This window comes from Mytilus edulis, chromosome 11 (genome assembly GCF_963676685.1).
Source record: "Mytilus edulis chromosome 11, xbMytEdul2.2, whole genome shotgun sequence".
In the NCBI taxonomy this organism is placed as follows: domain Eukaryota; kingdom Metazoa; phylum Mollusca; class Bivalvia; order Mytilida; family Mytilidae; genus Mytilus; species Mytilus edulis.
In genome coordinates this window covers 8,298,433-8,314,114 of record NC_092354.1, presented here as the reverse complement: position 1 = coordinate 8,314,114, position 15,682 = coordinate 8,298,433, and the positions used below count along the sequence as shown (strand labels likewise).

General features: G+C 34.9%; 2 protein-coding genes across 4 annotated transcripts; one reads left to right on the top strand and one right to left on the bottom strand.

Annotated features, from left to right (window-relative positions):
- Nucleotides 1-358: 358 nt before the first annotated feature.
- LOC139495074 (putative nuclease HARBI1) lies at nt 359-2,336 on the top strand. The gene is made up of 2 exons (XM_071283226.1): nt 359-562; nt 1,203-2,336. Exons 1-2 carry the CDS (start codon nt 450-452, stop codon nt 2,224-2,226), a joined length of 1,137 nt encoding a protein of 378 aa, XP_071139327.1. The 5' UTR covers nt 359-449; the 3' UTR covers nt 2,227-2,336.
- A 1,280-nt stretch (nt 2,337-3,616) lies between these two features.
- LOC139495075 (E3 ubiquitin-protein ligase RNF34-like) lies at nt 3,617-11,268 on the bottom strand. 3 transcript variants are annotated; one of them, XM_071283228.1, is made up of 6 exons: nt 11,104-11,268; nt 9,740-9,825; nt 8,479-8,580; nt 7,772-7,873; nt 5,628-6,240; nt 3,617-5,076 (listed from the first exon to the last, which is right to left on the bottom strand). In XM_071283228.1, the coding sequence occupies exons 1-5, from the start codon at nt 11,190-11,192 to the stop codon at nt 5,636-5,638; spliced, it is 984 nt and encodes a 327-aa protein (XP_071139329.1). In that variant the 5' UTR covers nt 11,193-11,268; the 3' UTR covers nt 3,617-5,076; nt 5,628-5,635. The 3 variants fall into 3 exon arrangements, with proteins under 3 accessions (XP_071139329.1, XP_071139330.1, XP_071139328.1); XM_071283229.1 differs by having other exon boundaries at nt 6,208-6,240; nt 11,104-11,217; XM_071283227.1 differs by having other exon boundaries at nt 4,948-5,076; nt 5,637-6,240; nt 11,104-11,217.
- Nucleotides 11,269-15,682: the final 4,414 nt, after the last annotated feature.

Below are 15,682 nucleotides of genomic sequence, written 5' to 3'. Positions count from 1 at the left end.
ATTTTTTATGTATGTTCTTGTTTATAGTGTTTGAAATTTCATCTAGTACCTGAATTATGTCAGTTCTCTTTATCTTAAAATAAAGGTCAACATATTCTTCGTCAGAAGTTGGTTTACTCTCACTGATGAGCCCCAGCATTTGGTCTCTGTACATCCGAAAAGGTGATAGTAATGCATATTCCTGGAAAAAAACCAACATATGACTTGTTTTTGTAATTCCGTAAAATTGTGGGAAACCAATAGTTCCATGGCTCCACAAAGAAGATGTAGATGGATCAATATATATTAGCTTTTCAAAAAATCTTTTCTGACTTCGGTGAGATATGAGATATCATCATTCAAATTAACATTCTTAGGTTGCGCTCGGCTGGCAAGTTCCGAACAGGTTCCGTCAGTTCCAATTCCATACGCCACCCGAACGGAACGGAACCGGATGTATCAAATTCAATATGGAGGTTGGGGTTGCAATTATTGCGGCATTGACCGTCATTGACGATGAAGACGACCAATATGAAGATCCTATGGATATTATTCCTATTCTGCCATTGCTGACCAATTTAATGTACGTGTGTGTGTGGTATATTTTGCACAATATATTGTTTTTATGTAGAAAATAAGTTGTATGACTGATACAAATGAATCAACCATATCAATTTGTGAAGTCAGAGTGATCTGATTAAATCAGTACATGAATACTGCACAGAATTCAACCAAACCCATCTTGGATGTTAAAAAATGAAACAGCATATTTATCTATCTTATCTGGATATCTATCGATAAACTTTTTAAGGAAAAGTACAAGACATGATTTAACAAAAACCTGGATTCCACAATTTTTTGCTTAGACATATATTTAACTGGGTGGGACAATGGTTTTTCCACTGACATGACCGAGTTGGGAATATTTTTGGCAGATACAAAATGAACATGACAGTCAAAAATTTCCTGTTGTTTTGTTTAACGTTGTCTACCAAAATATTTTTGGTCAAAATTATTTATATGGTATTTAAAAGATTTTCTTCATTATTTATATGGTATTTAAAAGATTTTCTTCATCACCTTCCTGACCAAATAATATTTTTTTCTGAAAATTCAGAGTGATCAAATTATTTTTTTAGGAAAAAACTAGACCCCCCACCTTTTATTTGGGTTTAATATAATAAATGGTTGGTTCTTACTTAATGTTTTATTGTATTTTGCAGGGAACCGGAACTGCGTCCTAAGATATATGGCTATGTGGAGGAGATTATTCCACAGTATGACGAAGAGTCGTTTAGAAGGATGTTCAGGATGTCTCGTGCAACATTTGATAGAATTTGTACTTATTTAAGGGACTGTCCTGAATTGCAGCCAACACAGACAGGTGGAAGTGATGTAGTAACTGTTGAAAAACAAGTATTAATTACGTTATGGTATGTTGGGAGTCTAGATACTATTAGAAAGATTGCAGATCGATTTGGAGTCTCAGAATCAACAGTCATAATGTGCAGGGAGAGAGTAACTGCTGCAATACTGAACAATCTGAAGCAAAAAATTATTTCTTGGCCAACTCAACATGAAATGCAGGATGAAGTTAATGCTTTCCAACAAAGGAATGGGTTTCCTGGCATAGTTGGTGCCGTAGATGGAACCCATATAAGGATTAAAGCACCATCTTCACATCCACAATCGTATGTTAATCGTAAAGGGTTTCATTCGATCCAAGTTCAAGCTGTATGTAGACATAATATGTTTTTCTCCCACATTTACGCTGGATATCCTGGAAGCGTTCATGATTCCAGAGTTTTAAAACAATCAGACTTGTGGACAAATGGCTTGCGAATGTGCAATATGGCAAATCATATTTTAGGAGATGCAGCTTACCCAACTCGCAGATGGTTGCTCACACCATTTAGAGACAATGGACATCTTACTGATCAACAAAAAAAGTACAATCAATATCATTCTTCAAATCGTGTAGTAATAGAAAGAGCATTTGCACTACTCAAGGGCAGATTCAGGCGTTTAAAATACTTGGAGACTATAAAATTGGACACTTCAGTTGAGATCATAATGATTTGTTGTGTTTTACATAATATTTGTATACTCACAAATGATAATATTGACGACTTCTTAGTTCAACAAGATGATGATGATGTTGTCAATAATAGACATATAGTTCAAATAAATGATGAAGAGGCAGAGGGTTTTTTGAAACGTGACAATATTGCACGACATCTACTCTAGTGCTCAGATGAAAGTGACTATTACTGTGTTTATATAAAAGCTTACTTTAAATTTGATATTGATTTATTGTTGCCCATTCATTAAATATTTCTGCAGATTTTCAGGCCATATTGATAAAATAAGACACAGTTTAAATATCTCATAAGAACAATGACCAGGCAAACTGGTTTGTTGGAAATAGAGGTTACCATACAGCCTGCAACAATGAATTGGGTTTACATTTTCTGACAAAATCGAGATCTTGGTTCCTGGATATATTTATCCCAAAAGTTAAAGCACCTGAGCAAATGCTACATATTTCAACACTAACAAAAAGGTGAACACAGACATTCATTGACAAGGATGCCAGAAAAAAAAAGTACATACAAATCAAATGTCACTGAATGTAACACAAACAACTGAGTTTGAAAATTTATACCCACAGTATTTTAATTTTTCAGATGGCGAATTACAAAACTAATTGGAAAAATCACAGAACTATTCATAACAACCAACAAACAAAATTGTCATATCCCGACTTGGAACAGGCTTTTTCATGAAACAATGCATGCTGCAATTGGTAAACCTCCCACTTCCATAAATGTTTACGACAGTGATTCAAAACTGTAACCTAATAGGGCAGATAAAGGAACATTGAACTATAAAACATCAGGTGCAGATTCAGGCTAGGGTGTATTCCTGGATCTGCCCTCACCTATTTCAAAGATGCCAAATTAACAGTCGATGAAGCATAGAATGTAGTTTGCATGGGTGCTTACCTACTACTCCAGACGTATCTGTGTACCAGTTTACATAATCCTACAACTAAAAGTTGCATGGACTCAAGACATAAATCTTAACCAAAAGTTAGTGAACATAAAAAGTAGGTCACAGTGACCTACTTTTGTCTGGATATCCCAGATACATCTGTGTACAAGTTACATGGCCCTACACCTTATAGTTACTGATAAATACACTCGTACAGAAAACTTAACCAATCATTGATAAAGCATAAAATGTCACAGTGACCTACTTTTGCCTGGATGCTGACCTACCCGAGGTATTAACTCAGTTGTTAACCTCTACCAAGGTGTGGATGGACACCGTAGGTACTCCAATAGTTCTTCCCGACTTTGTCCAAAACAAGTGAACCACACTTTAGATGTTTCCCCATAGACAGTAACCTTGACTTTTGACTTGCTGGCTCAAAAATTGATGGGCATGTGTACGCCATATTTTCCATCTGTCTGCAATAAAAAATCACACAGCAACCTTTTTTTCTCTCTAAAAACAGTCACAGTGACCTTGCTCTTTTAGCTGTCGACTCTTTTAATGGAACTACTAAACTGTTGCAATTGCATAAAATTTCTATCGTAAGTAAAATACATATGGCTACAGAAACAAAAACTTGTTTTAAAATCAATATTTTTATTCAAAAAATGAAAAAAAATGTAACAAGTGTAAAAGAAAATATCCATAACAAATTAAGATTTTATACCTTAAAATCTTAAAAAATAAAAATGTATAACAAGTGTAAAAGAAAATATCCATAACAAATTAAGATTTTATACCTTAAAATCTTAAAAAATAAAAATGTTATAAGAAACTGTACTATAAAAAAACAAGACCAAACTTAACCTGTGTCACGCAGTACCAAACTAGTAAGAAGATGTGCATCTTTTGTGCCAATACATTCAAAAATACCAAAGTTTATTAAGATAATAAAAACCTGTTTTAGTTTCTGCTAAATATACCTTCAAAATATTGACTAAACTTCAACAATTGGATAATTTGATTTTGGCTGTTCTGTTTATGCCCTATTCAGTGTTAATGCTCCCATTTGATTTGATTTTTTTGCTTTCCTACTTTTTGAACTTGAGCGTTCCTGATGAAGGTTAATCCAGAAAAGCGATTCAGACGCAGTAAAATTGGCATCTGTTTTTTAATTTGGAAAGAACGCAAAAAAAGAGAGTACACATCTTCAATATTTATCTCATGACTATGCAAAGTATCATGATTTTGGAATTTAGATTAAGATTTTATACCTTAAAATCTTAAAAAATAAAAATGTATAACAAGTGTAAAAGAAAATATCCATAACAAGTTAAGATTTTATACCTTAAAATCTTAAAAAATAAAAATGTAATAAGAAACTGGACTATAAAAAAACAAGACCAAACTTAACCTGTGTCACGCAGTACCAAACTAGTAAGAAGATGTGCATCTAATTTGGAAAGAACGCAAAAAAAGAGAGTACACATCTTCAATATTTATCTCATGACTATGCAAAGTATCATGATTTTGGAATAAAGTTCCAGATTTAGATTACACACAGTAGGTACCAATTAAAACAATATTTCCAGAAAATGGCTGCATTCAATACATGAAAATTTGACAAATAATTTTAAGAATCTGCCTAATATAGGAAGTGTACATCTTCAATATTTATCCAATAACTATGCATATTTTTAAGAATGTCGAATTAATGCTTTTGGAGTTACAGATTACACAAGGTAAGGCTATATCAGTCTTTGGCCAGACAGAGTTGCCCTTCTTTCGCCTTCGGTGACACAGGTTAAAAAAAACATTCAGAAACAACAACTTTCAGACACAGGGACGGACAAGGTGACACTTATATAGTATTATACTCAATAATATGAACATCAAAATGTTATAAAATTAAATGCATTTAAACTTGTTTCACTTGAACATTTACAAAGGTTTAACATCTGAAGATTTTAAGTCTTTTGCAAATATCTTTTCGGCAGATTGGACAGTTATCTAACATTTTCGCACAATCCATACACATTGCCAAATGGTTGCATGGTGAAACTAGGCAATCCGATTCACTGTCCATACAAATCTTGCATTCTGAAAATATACATGTTAAATTTGAATGAATGCATTAAGCAGTCCAAAATCATAAATATCGAACTATTGTAAGCAATTGAAAATGAATTGGTCTGTCTTTGTGTGTGTGTGTGTTTTGTGTCACCATAGCATTTGACCTGATTATTTGCAGATTTCAAGAAAGCATACCATATAGTATGACAGTCCATAAAGCTCTATTTCTTTGTTTGCGATCACCTAAAAATTTATATGAAATATAATGTACAAAGGTTGGAAATTTTCAATAAAAACATGACCAACTGTAATAGCACTGTCCGTTTATAGTCACGGTGTTACATGTACTATTAAACTCTTATCCTGCCTTTTTCTTATCTAAGAATTCTGAATTAAGCAAACATGACCCAAAAAAAATTAATTGCCATTCAATAAGCATAAGTTTCTAAAGACCGGTTGTAATGTTTGTTTTAATTGGTTGATTTGAAATTATTCAATACTTTAATATTTTCCCATTTTTTATGAACTCTGTAACACAATGACAATCAGTGAATTGAACATGTTCAAATTTTATATACATGTATTACTATTTCTTTGCAAGGAAACTCCTTAGGGCATCTTCAACTCCTTTATAGGCGTTAATCCGATCCTTATGCATTCTTTCCTGTCTTTCTATTGTGTCTTCCTGATGCTGTTTTGACTCCTGCAAGTATTGTTTAATGGTATCTGCGATGTCTGCAGAGGTGGTCTTTCTTGGCTTTTTTGCTGGTTTTGGTGTTGCTATTTCTTCATCATCTGGTTTATCAGTAGCAGTGGCAGATTTTTTATTATTATCGGTGCTGCTTAAGGTAAGTACAGGTTTAATGATCGGATCATTTTCAAATAGTTCATCCAATACTTCTTCAAACTCGTATGATTTTTTTCCTGCACCAGATTTTTTGTTATTGTCCTTCACACTCTTGTACCCCCTCATTAATGTTTTCCACTTTCCATTTACTTGATCACCATTAACAGAAAATCCTTTTGAGCAGAGCATTTTAGCAATCTTCTCCCAAACAACCTTCTTTCTTAAAATGCCCTTTTCCATTTTATTCTTGTTTGCCCTATACTCCTCAATTAGGAGTAACGTATTACTTTTTGTCCAAATTATATTCGTACCTGTTGAATCCTCTTTATTACTGCTGGATTCATCTGCAATGGAAACATGATATTGATCTAAAAGTTAATGACATTGCACCACAAAAGAATACTGTACACTCTGAAAAGGATTTTATATTTATAAACCCCAAAAATGCTAGATATGAGATGGTTAATAAATATGGCATCAACAGATTCCAAAATCTTTAAATCTAATTTAAGGAAGAACTATCAGGTTTATTTGATTGTCTTAAATTGTCATACAGCACTGATTTTCAAACTTGACTGAGGTACATCATTGGCTTCATAATAAAAAAAACATTTTGTGAAAATTTTGACAAAATTCATTAAGAAATATAAGTGTGAGAAAGCTAACCAGGGAATTGTTCACATAATCTAAAATTCAAAGGGCATTAACTCCCAACAAAAATTGTCAAACGACACTCATTTTCGAATTCAAAACAAAAGCCTTTTGTGAAAACTGGATCAAATTCCATTCAGAAATGTTAGCATGAGAGCGTTAACAGTTGGTTGTTTGGATGGAGGGACACACACACACACAGGCGGACTTCAGTTATACAAATAACAATCCACTTGATCAAAGAAACATGATGGAAGGTCTTCAAAAAAAAATCTTTGAGAAAAACGTTTTGAAAAAAGACCCACAGTGTTAGAAAATTACAAATGTTTTGAATTTGACAATCCTACCAACCGAGGGTTTCGAACGGGGCTCACCAATCCCACAACATCCCAGGTCATAAACTGAAATTCCATGTTTTTAAGAAGTGATCTTGAACTTTTTCTTTTCAAGATACGAAAGACGCACAGATTTTAAAACATAGGTAATCAACGATTACAAAGCTCACCTCGTTAACTATTTTGACTCTATAACATGTAATCATTCAACCGTAAAATCTAGGTCACATCCAGCATCCGAAGCATGCATTGTGCTTAGCATCCCTAGGTGCATCATACATACAAATATAATTGATGTGGGGGACTTAAACCAAAAATCTTAACTGAATCGTTCATTCGTAAAATATAGGTCACGGCCAGCATCCGAAGCATGCATTGTGCATAGCATCTCTAGGTGCATCATACATACCACTATAGTTGAGACGGGGGTTGTCAGTAAGCGGGAATGGACTTTAACCAAAAATCTTAACCGAGTCGTTCAAGCGTAAAATATAGGTCACAGCCAGCACCCGAAGCATGCATAGTGCTTAGCATCTCTAGGTGCATCATACATACCAATATAGTTGAGGTGGGGGTTGTCAGTAAGCAGGAATGGACTTTAACCAAAAATGTTAACCGGACGCCGACGCCGATGCCGACGCCGAGGGTATCACATAAGCCCCCCTCACTTCGTGAGGTGAGCTAAAAATCGTAGGACAAAAAGTTGGAGCTCCCTGCATGTCTTTTTTCATCATATTACAATCTTGATGCAAGCTGCATATACCCTGTATCCCTTCATTTTCCATCATATACATGTACTTCTTGTAAATTACATTTCATGTATTGTTCAGGCTGTGAGATCTGAGCATTTGAAATTTTCATGAAACAATGTTATTTCATTATGTCTTACCATCTGGACTTTGTTCAACATCTGGGTAAACATGTCTGACACCTCTCTCAACTCCCTGACTACACACATCGCAAAAAGTGAGAGTTGCTCTATTACTGTTTTCTAAAAAGTAAGACAAATAATATTATACATTTAACAAGAAAACAAATCAATATACATGTGCATGAGTAAACAAAGGGCCGTATAAAGAGGAGCATCCCCTTGGCATACAATGATACACAAAAGTTGCAATGCCCTTATTGACCTTGCACTTGTGACCTAGAAAATCATAATTAGTTGATATTCCTCAAAAGATGTAAAATAGAAGCAACTAGGAGCCTGAATCCCACATCCGGCATTATAGACTGAATTGGACCTTTTTACATCATCCCAAGAGCTACTTTTGGTCCACTGGAGCCCATATTGGAATTTTTAACTGAACCAAAGGGACAAAATCTATTAGGTACTATATATTTGCATGGTTTGTTTCAAGTTAACTTTATATTTGTACTTGAAAAAAAAACTAAATGCAATTTTCCAAAGTATTGTAAATTCTGTAAGTAGTTCATGAGAAAAAGATGATGAGAATGTGGAAAGTTAACTGTCAGACTGTCAGACTTACAACATTTTACAATGAACATCGCCCACACTGGCTGAAGTGAACTAAAACGGATTTAAATACTGTACAAAATCCATACATTGCCACTATGGAAATGTACATTTTTTACCTTCCTGCTGGTTTTCAGTTGTCGTGTCGTCGTCGTCTGTATTGGTTTTAGCCCTCACAGCATCAATTATTATCTTTTGCGACTGAGCTTTCAGCAAAGGATCTAAAGCACAATAAAGTACATGTATATAATGTATAGGTATTTAAATACATTTTCCATTTAAAAATTAAATGTTAGTTTAAATAATGTACAAGTACAAAATGTGTTTAGATATATAACAGTATGTTTGAAGGAATGTAGTTGCATATACATATGTAGTACATGTACACTGTAAAACAAGAAACAATGCATGTTTTACGTGCCTGTCCAAAATCTGATATATGCTGTCCAAAATCAAAAATATGTTGATCACGGGTGTGTCATTCAAATTTAAATAATCTATATGATGATCTGACATCATAGTCATGGTGATGTGACCTGAAATTTGAATACTCATTATGCCATGTACGCAGTGACATCTGAATGCAAGTTTCGGCTCACTCTCTTTTTGGTGTTTTTTTACTGTATTTGTGACATTTTGCCATATCCGTTCTTTTGCATACATGTACATGATGTACATGTATTAAAAAATTATGACTAGGAAAATTGACATTATAAATACATGTCTGTAAGCTTTTATGCGCTCGTCCCAAGTCAGGAAAATGTTGGTTAGTAATCGTATCTGTCTCATTTTTACCCTTTTTGTAAGGTAATTCTGATGTTGGACAGTATTAGCCACTTGTAAACACTTTTTTGTTAGAGGCCTTCTAGAGGATGTGTGCCAACCGAGTGCTCTCACCATTCTCTGAAGCTTGCACATTGATCTCTAGTCGTTTAACTTAACACGTTTACTGACGGGGAGTTGGTGGTTGTCTCTTTGGCATTTACCCCATATCCCTTCTTTTTTCTATTTATTGCAAAACAAAAAACGTGCCAGACTATGCAAATTTCAACAATAAAGTACTCAACAACAACATACAATTCCTAAAAATAAATTCCTTTATACCAACCGATACCAGTACACACATAAAACTAAACAGTTAGTACTGTTCAATCAGATAATGCCCTCTATTAGCAAACATAGAAACATTTTTTGAAAATTGAAAGCAGCATAAGCAGTTGTGTGTATGCAATATGCTTGAGAATCCAAATGTATACTGTCAACAGAAAATAACAAAATTTTAATCTCCCCTTTTTCTGCAATGGGAAGGGGCCACTTTAAATTGGTCCTCACCATGCCACTGATCTGAAATTTAAATTGGATCTTTTTAATGTTTCTTACCTGTTGAATTCAAATTGTGGTTCGTCATAGGATCTACATAAACAGAGTATTTGACTCCATCGAGCGTGCAGTATACTAGTTTCTTCCTATGTAAAAGAAACATTAATTACAAAAATTGCTTTGGTGTCTATGACAAAATACACTAAAAAACTAAATTATAGTAAGTTTCTTTTTTGGCATTATACAACATCATGTATTAATTACATGTACTAATTAAGTGTATGAAGTTACAGCTCCAAACTCGGCTAGCTAAAAAAGTGTGGTGACAGAGTTACTTCTAAATTTAGTAGAAATTGCCTTTGGTCATTCTATTTTGCCTCCTGAGATACATTGTAGCTCTCAGTAATTGCGAGCATTCATTTCAGAATGCCTCATTTGTCTTTATCCATGTTGGAGTACTTCCTTAATGGATTGAAAGAATTTTGGATTGATTTTTTTTTCAGTCATAATTAATATTAGTTTAAATTACCAAGTTGATTGGGCATAAGAAACCATAGAAAATGCATGGAAAAGTAATTTTTGAATTTTGGCCCCTATTTCTGGAACGGGAGGGGCCACGGACCCCATCTTCGAACTTAGGTTGCATTTTGTCATAAGTAACATTGTGTTAAAATATCAAAAGGATCGGTCAAGGCAAACCAAGAAATAACCTGCGGAAACCAATGTTGACAGACGACGGCAGACCTATACCAATATACGACCGAAAAAAATTTGGCCGTATATAAAACACTGTCTGACTGCATTACAAAATTTAAACCTGTAGTATTCTTTGGGGGAAAAAATCAGCTACGATATATTATTTTGTATGACCCACCCCCCTTTTTTAAGGTTGAAGAGTTGGTCCACTGACCAGCAAAAAAGGGCAGACACTTGTTGCATTTTTTCCTGTGTAAATAAGTGCTGCAATGCATGTAACCCAAGGACAAAGGGGTTGTGGCATAGGCAGATCCAGGGGGTGGCCCGGCCCCACCTTTTGAGAGGAAATTTATATTGAAATAGAAAATCACTGAAACATGACCAGAACGGTCCTTTCTTAGCCAGTCAATGCCCCTCCCCCTTTTCGGAAGTCCTTGATCCAACAATGTGTGGTACATGTACACAGGGTTTTGTTGTACACAATCTATAGTATAAATTAAAATTTCAGTGTCGTCATTATTTACATCTTCAGGACGGGAAAGGCTGTCCGATCGGCGCTGATCAGTGGCTGTCAGACAGAAATGAAGTTTTTAACACAATCAACGCAAATTTTCTCTTATAAATAGGTCAATATGATGTAGGTGATACAAGGTGATGATTCGATTTCAAAATGAGTAATATTTTTCATTATTGATGTCCCTGGAAGCTAAATACTGTTGTAAATTTACCCTTCAACTCCTTTGGTCGCCATTTTGAATTCTATCTGCACCACCTTTTTTTTGGGGACGCACGGAACTCGTTCTGAACGCAGTTCCATTTTGTTTTTCTGGACTTCCTGTTAATTCCAGACGTTCAGGACGTCCAGAACCTGTCAGCCGAGCGCACCCTAGGGTAAACTAAAAAGTGTACTTGATTTCCATTGGTTAATCACTAAGGGTTCTCGGTGTTTTACATAAGATAAATGATAAAAAGCTTTTCTTTCCTTCTCGGTAGTAATCAATAGTTGTTTGGATTAAAATATATTCGAGTGCACCTTTATATACAAGTTTGTATCGAAGTACGCGGTTGGTTAAAGTTGTTATTTCTTCATCTGTAATTAGTATATAAAGTAGATATTTTATTAATTCGGCCGCTTGATCGTATAAAGCCAAGGTCTGTATAAGACATAATCGACATTTGGTTTGAATAAAACCGCCGTTGTTTATCTTTATTATTAAGGGCTTACGGATGTATTATACCCCGATGTCTGAATAAGACACTGCAACTTGGTTTGAATAAAACCGATATGCTTTATTTCTTAGGGTGATTGTTCGTTGCTTTATTTGGTCCGCTTTTAGTCCATAGCGTGTTCTAGTAAGAATTTAGTAAAGAAGCTTTTATATTTTGGGGGTTTGAATTTAAGATTTAATGAGATTACGATAGAGTTTCACCGTTTAGGGTATTTACGGTAAAATGCCATTTGTTTAGAAGCCGAAACTTAATATTCATTTTACATTTTTGATAGGAGCTTTTACATTATTTTAAAATGTAATATTTTATGTGACTTTGATACTTTGTATTGTTATTGCAATATTATTTACATCTGTTGATATTTTGAGAGACCTTATTAAATTATATAAACTTACTTATCTCGATCTCTTCAGCCAAGGAGACTCAGGGCCCAGTGGTTCGAACCTTTACATAAGGTTAACAGACGGTTTTATACAATTTATAGTCGGAAATATCAAGTAGACTTGTGTTTCGGGAATTAATCATTTCCGAGCCATAAGATCAATTACGCTTGATTTAATATAATTGTCCGATTACAGGTGTTTCAATTTGTAGTTAACTTAGGTATATTGAGGTCAATGTCAAGTATTGATTTGTCTGTGTACTTATAGGTAAAGGTGTGTTCGAAGAGTAGACACACGTATTTACAGTATTGTTGATTTGGACACACGATAAAAAGGAACTCGTCATTACAATGTAGAAATACCTGTAGCTTTAGAGGCTGAGTTAACATTATAGCTGACTTTAACAAATAAAACACAGAGTTAATAAAAGAAAGATATTTTATACATAGAAAAATACTGAGGTTAAACCGTCTCCTGTTACAGATTGACAAATTTGCACTGAAATTCGTCTCCTCATCATAGCATCACTGTACATGTTTACAGAGGGTGGTAAAGGGTTATTTTTTTTCACGTTCAACGTGTTTTTAGCTCACCTGGCCTGAAGCGCCAAGCGTCCGTCGTCTGTGGTCTCGGAGACTTGAACTGAACTTAAGTCTGTCCAAATAACTTCAGGCAGCTCTCGTACAGACTTAAGTTCAGTTCAAGTCTCCGAGACAACATCAAGCAAATTAGAATATATACATGGTAAGACTTTGAAAATCACGATGCACGTAAAATTGAATAAGCAGAACACGATGAACGAGGCACCCGTCTTGCACGACTGAATGTCAAAAAAAAAAGTAACAAGAGGCTCTCAAGAGCCTGAATCGCTCACCTTAATGTTTTTGGTTAAATCTCTCATCAATGATTATTTTGGCTTTTCAATTCATTTGAATGTTCTTTGAATCGTCCCATTTTCTTCAAAAGCAAAAAAAAATCATTTTCTATGTTCTATTTTATATCAATTATATGGTCATTTTATAAATTTTCTGTTTACAAAACTTTGAATTTTTCGAAAACTAAGGATTTTCTTACCCCAGGAGTAGATTACCTTAGCCGTGTTTGGCACAACTTTTTGGAATTTTGGGTCCTCAATGCTCTTCAACTTTGTATTTGTTTGGCTTTTTAACTATTTTGATTTGAGCGTCACTGATGAGTCTTATGTAGACGAAACGCGCGTCTGGCGTATAAAATTATAATCCTGGTACTTTTCATAACTATTTACACCACTGGGTCGATGCCACTGCTGGTGGACGTTTCGTCCCCGAGGGTATCACCAGCCCAGTAGTCAGCACTTCGGTGTTGACATGAATATCAATTATATGGTCATTTTATAAATTTTCTGTTTACAAAACTTTGAATTTTTCGAAAAACTAAGGATTTTCTTACCCCAGGAGTAGATTACCTTAGCCGTGTTTGGCACAACTTTTTGGAATTTTGGGTCCTCAATGCTCTTCAACTTTGTATTTGTTTGGCTTTTTAACTATTTTGATTTGAGCGTCACTGATGAGTCTTATGTAGACGAAACGCGCGTCTGGCGTATAAAATTATAATCCTGGTACTTTTCATAACTATTTACACCACTGGGTCGATGCCACTGCTGGTGGACGTTTCGTCCCCGAGGGTATCACCAGCCCAGTAGTCAGCACTTCGGTGTTGACATGAATATCAATTATATGGTCATTTTATAAATTTTCTGTTTACAAAACTTTGAATTTTTCGAAAAACTAAGGATTTTCTTACCCCAGGAGTAGATTACCTTAGCCGTGTTTGGCACAACTTTTTGGAATTTTGGGTCCTCAATGCTCTTCAACTTTGTATTTGTTTGGCTTTTTAACTATTTTGATTTGAGCGTCACTGATGAGTCTTATGTAGACGAAACGCGCGTCTGGCGTATAAAATTATAATCCTGGTACTTTTCATAACTATTTACACCACTGGGTCGATGCCACTGCTGGTGGACGTTTCGTCCCCGAGGGTATCACCAGCCCAGTAGTCAGCACTTCGGTGTTGACATGAATATCAATTATATGGTCATTTTATAAATTTTCTGTTTACAAAACTTTGAATTTTTCGAAAAACTAAGGATTTTCTTACCCCAGGAGTAGATTACCTTAGCCGTGTTTGGCACAACTTTTTGGAATTTTGGGTCCTCAATGCTCTTCAACTTTGTATTTGTTTGGCTTTTTAACTATTTTGATTTGAGCGTCACTGATGAGTCTTATGTAGACGAAACGCGCGTCTGGCGTATAAAATTATAATCCTGGTACTTTTCATAACTATTTACACCACTGGGTCGATGCCACTGCTGGTGGACGTTTCGTCCCCGAGGGTATCACCAGCCCAGTAGTCAGCACTTCGGTGTTGACATGAATATCAATTATATGGTCATTTTATAAATTTTCTGTTTACAAAACTTTGAATTTTTCGAAAAACTAAGGATTTTCTTACCCCAGGAGTAGATTACCTTAGCCGTGTTTGGCACAACTTTTTGGAATTTTGGGTCCTCAATGCTCTTCAACTTTGTATTTGTTTGGCTTTTTAACTATTTTGATTTGAGCGTCACTGATGAGTCTTATGTAGACGAAACGCGCGTCTGGCGTATAAAATTATAATCCTGGTACTTTTCATAACTATTAGCCATAGAAGCTACGTTTCTTGACATACAAGGAAATAAAATATAAAATTTATACTAGATACTCCTAAACTCATTAAGCCTTAGTTTGGCTGAAATTGATACAGCAGTTTCAAAGGAGAAGATTTTTTAAAGTAAGTCAACATGATGAACAAATTGTGAAAAAAAATCTTTGGAGGGCAATAACTCCTTAAGGGGTCAATTGACAATTTTGGTCAAATCAAGGATTTGTATAGTTAGAAGGATTGGAATCTCGTGGGCTTTTGTATAGACTGTAGTATTATATCTTATGCGACGCGAGATTTTGTGAGATTACCCGTGATGCATCTGGAAAATGCTAAACGTGCCTTGATTAATGGCGGACATTTGCATCACCTAAACAAACTGTCACCCGATATGTAAGTATTACAATCCATATTTATCAATTTTTATGCTTGAAATAAGAAGTTTAAAATGGTTCTGGTGTAATAAATAACGTTTACGACCGCAGTAAGAGAACACGGCTCCATAGAATGAATTTGCATAATGACCGAAGTGACCTCACCCTATCCCGCCTATTTGGCCTCCTTCCTCAAAAAACGGAGATGAGTGACAAAATTTGTATTTTCTGAAAGGTATATGATTTCTTCGTGTATTGAGTAAATTTCGTAGTGATTGATGCATTAGTTTTCATATTTTTTTCGTTTCTTTGAGCTGATTACAACAAAAATGGCGTTCTGGAGCAAAAATGGGGTGGCTTAGGAAAAATGAATAAACTTTTTCAATTGTTATAGAGTAACGTTCAAACATGTTTACAATCGTAAAACATTGATGATAAAGTGTATTGAAGAAAGCTCAAATCGCTAAATAAGGTAATTGTGATACTTTTCTGTCTTGAAAAATCAATGTGGTTCACAGATTAATCGCCATTTACCAGACCGAAATTGGGAGGGGATCCAGTTGTCATAATCAGCTGATACTTCCTTCCTGTATCAACCGAAATGAAACCGTTAAACCATGTGTTTTGAAGTAGTTGAACGT

Excerpts from the sequence above, each read along its gene's own strand:
- LOC139495074 (XM_071283226.1), top strand. The coding sequence starts at position 450 with ATGGAGGTTGGGGTTGCAATTATTGCGGCATTGACCGTCATTGACGAT. Across the intron at positions 563-1,202 it reads CCATTGCTGACCAATTTAAT|GGAACCGGAACTGCGTCCTA; the intron begins GTACGTGTGTGT and ends TGTATTTTGCAG.
- LOC139495075 (XM_071283228.1), bottom strand. The coding sequence starts at position 11,192 with ATGGAACTGCGTTCAGAACGAGTTCCGTGCGTCCCCAAAAAAAAGGTG. Across the intron at positions 9,826-11,103 it reads GCGACCAAAGGAGTTGAAGG|GAAGAAACTAGTATACTGCA; the intron begins GTAAATTTACAA and ends TCTTTTACATAG. Across the intron at positions 6,241-7,771 it reads TGTTGAACAAAGTCCAGATG|ATGAATCCAGCAGTAATAAA; the intron begins GTAAGACATAAT and ends TTTCCATTGCAG.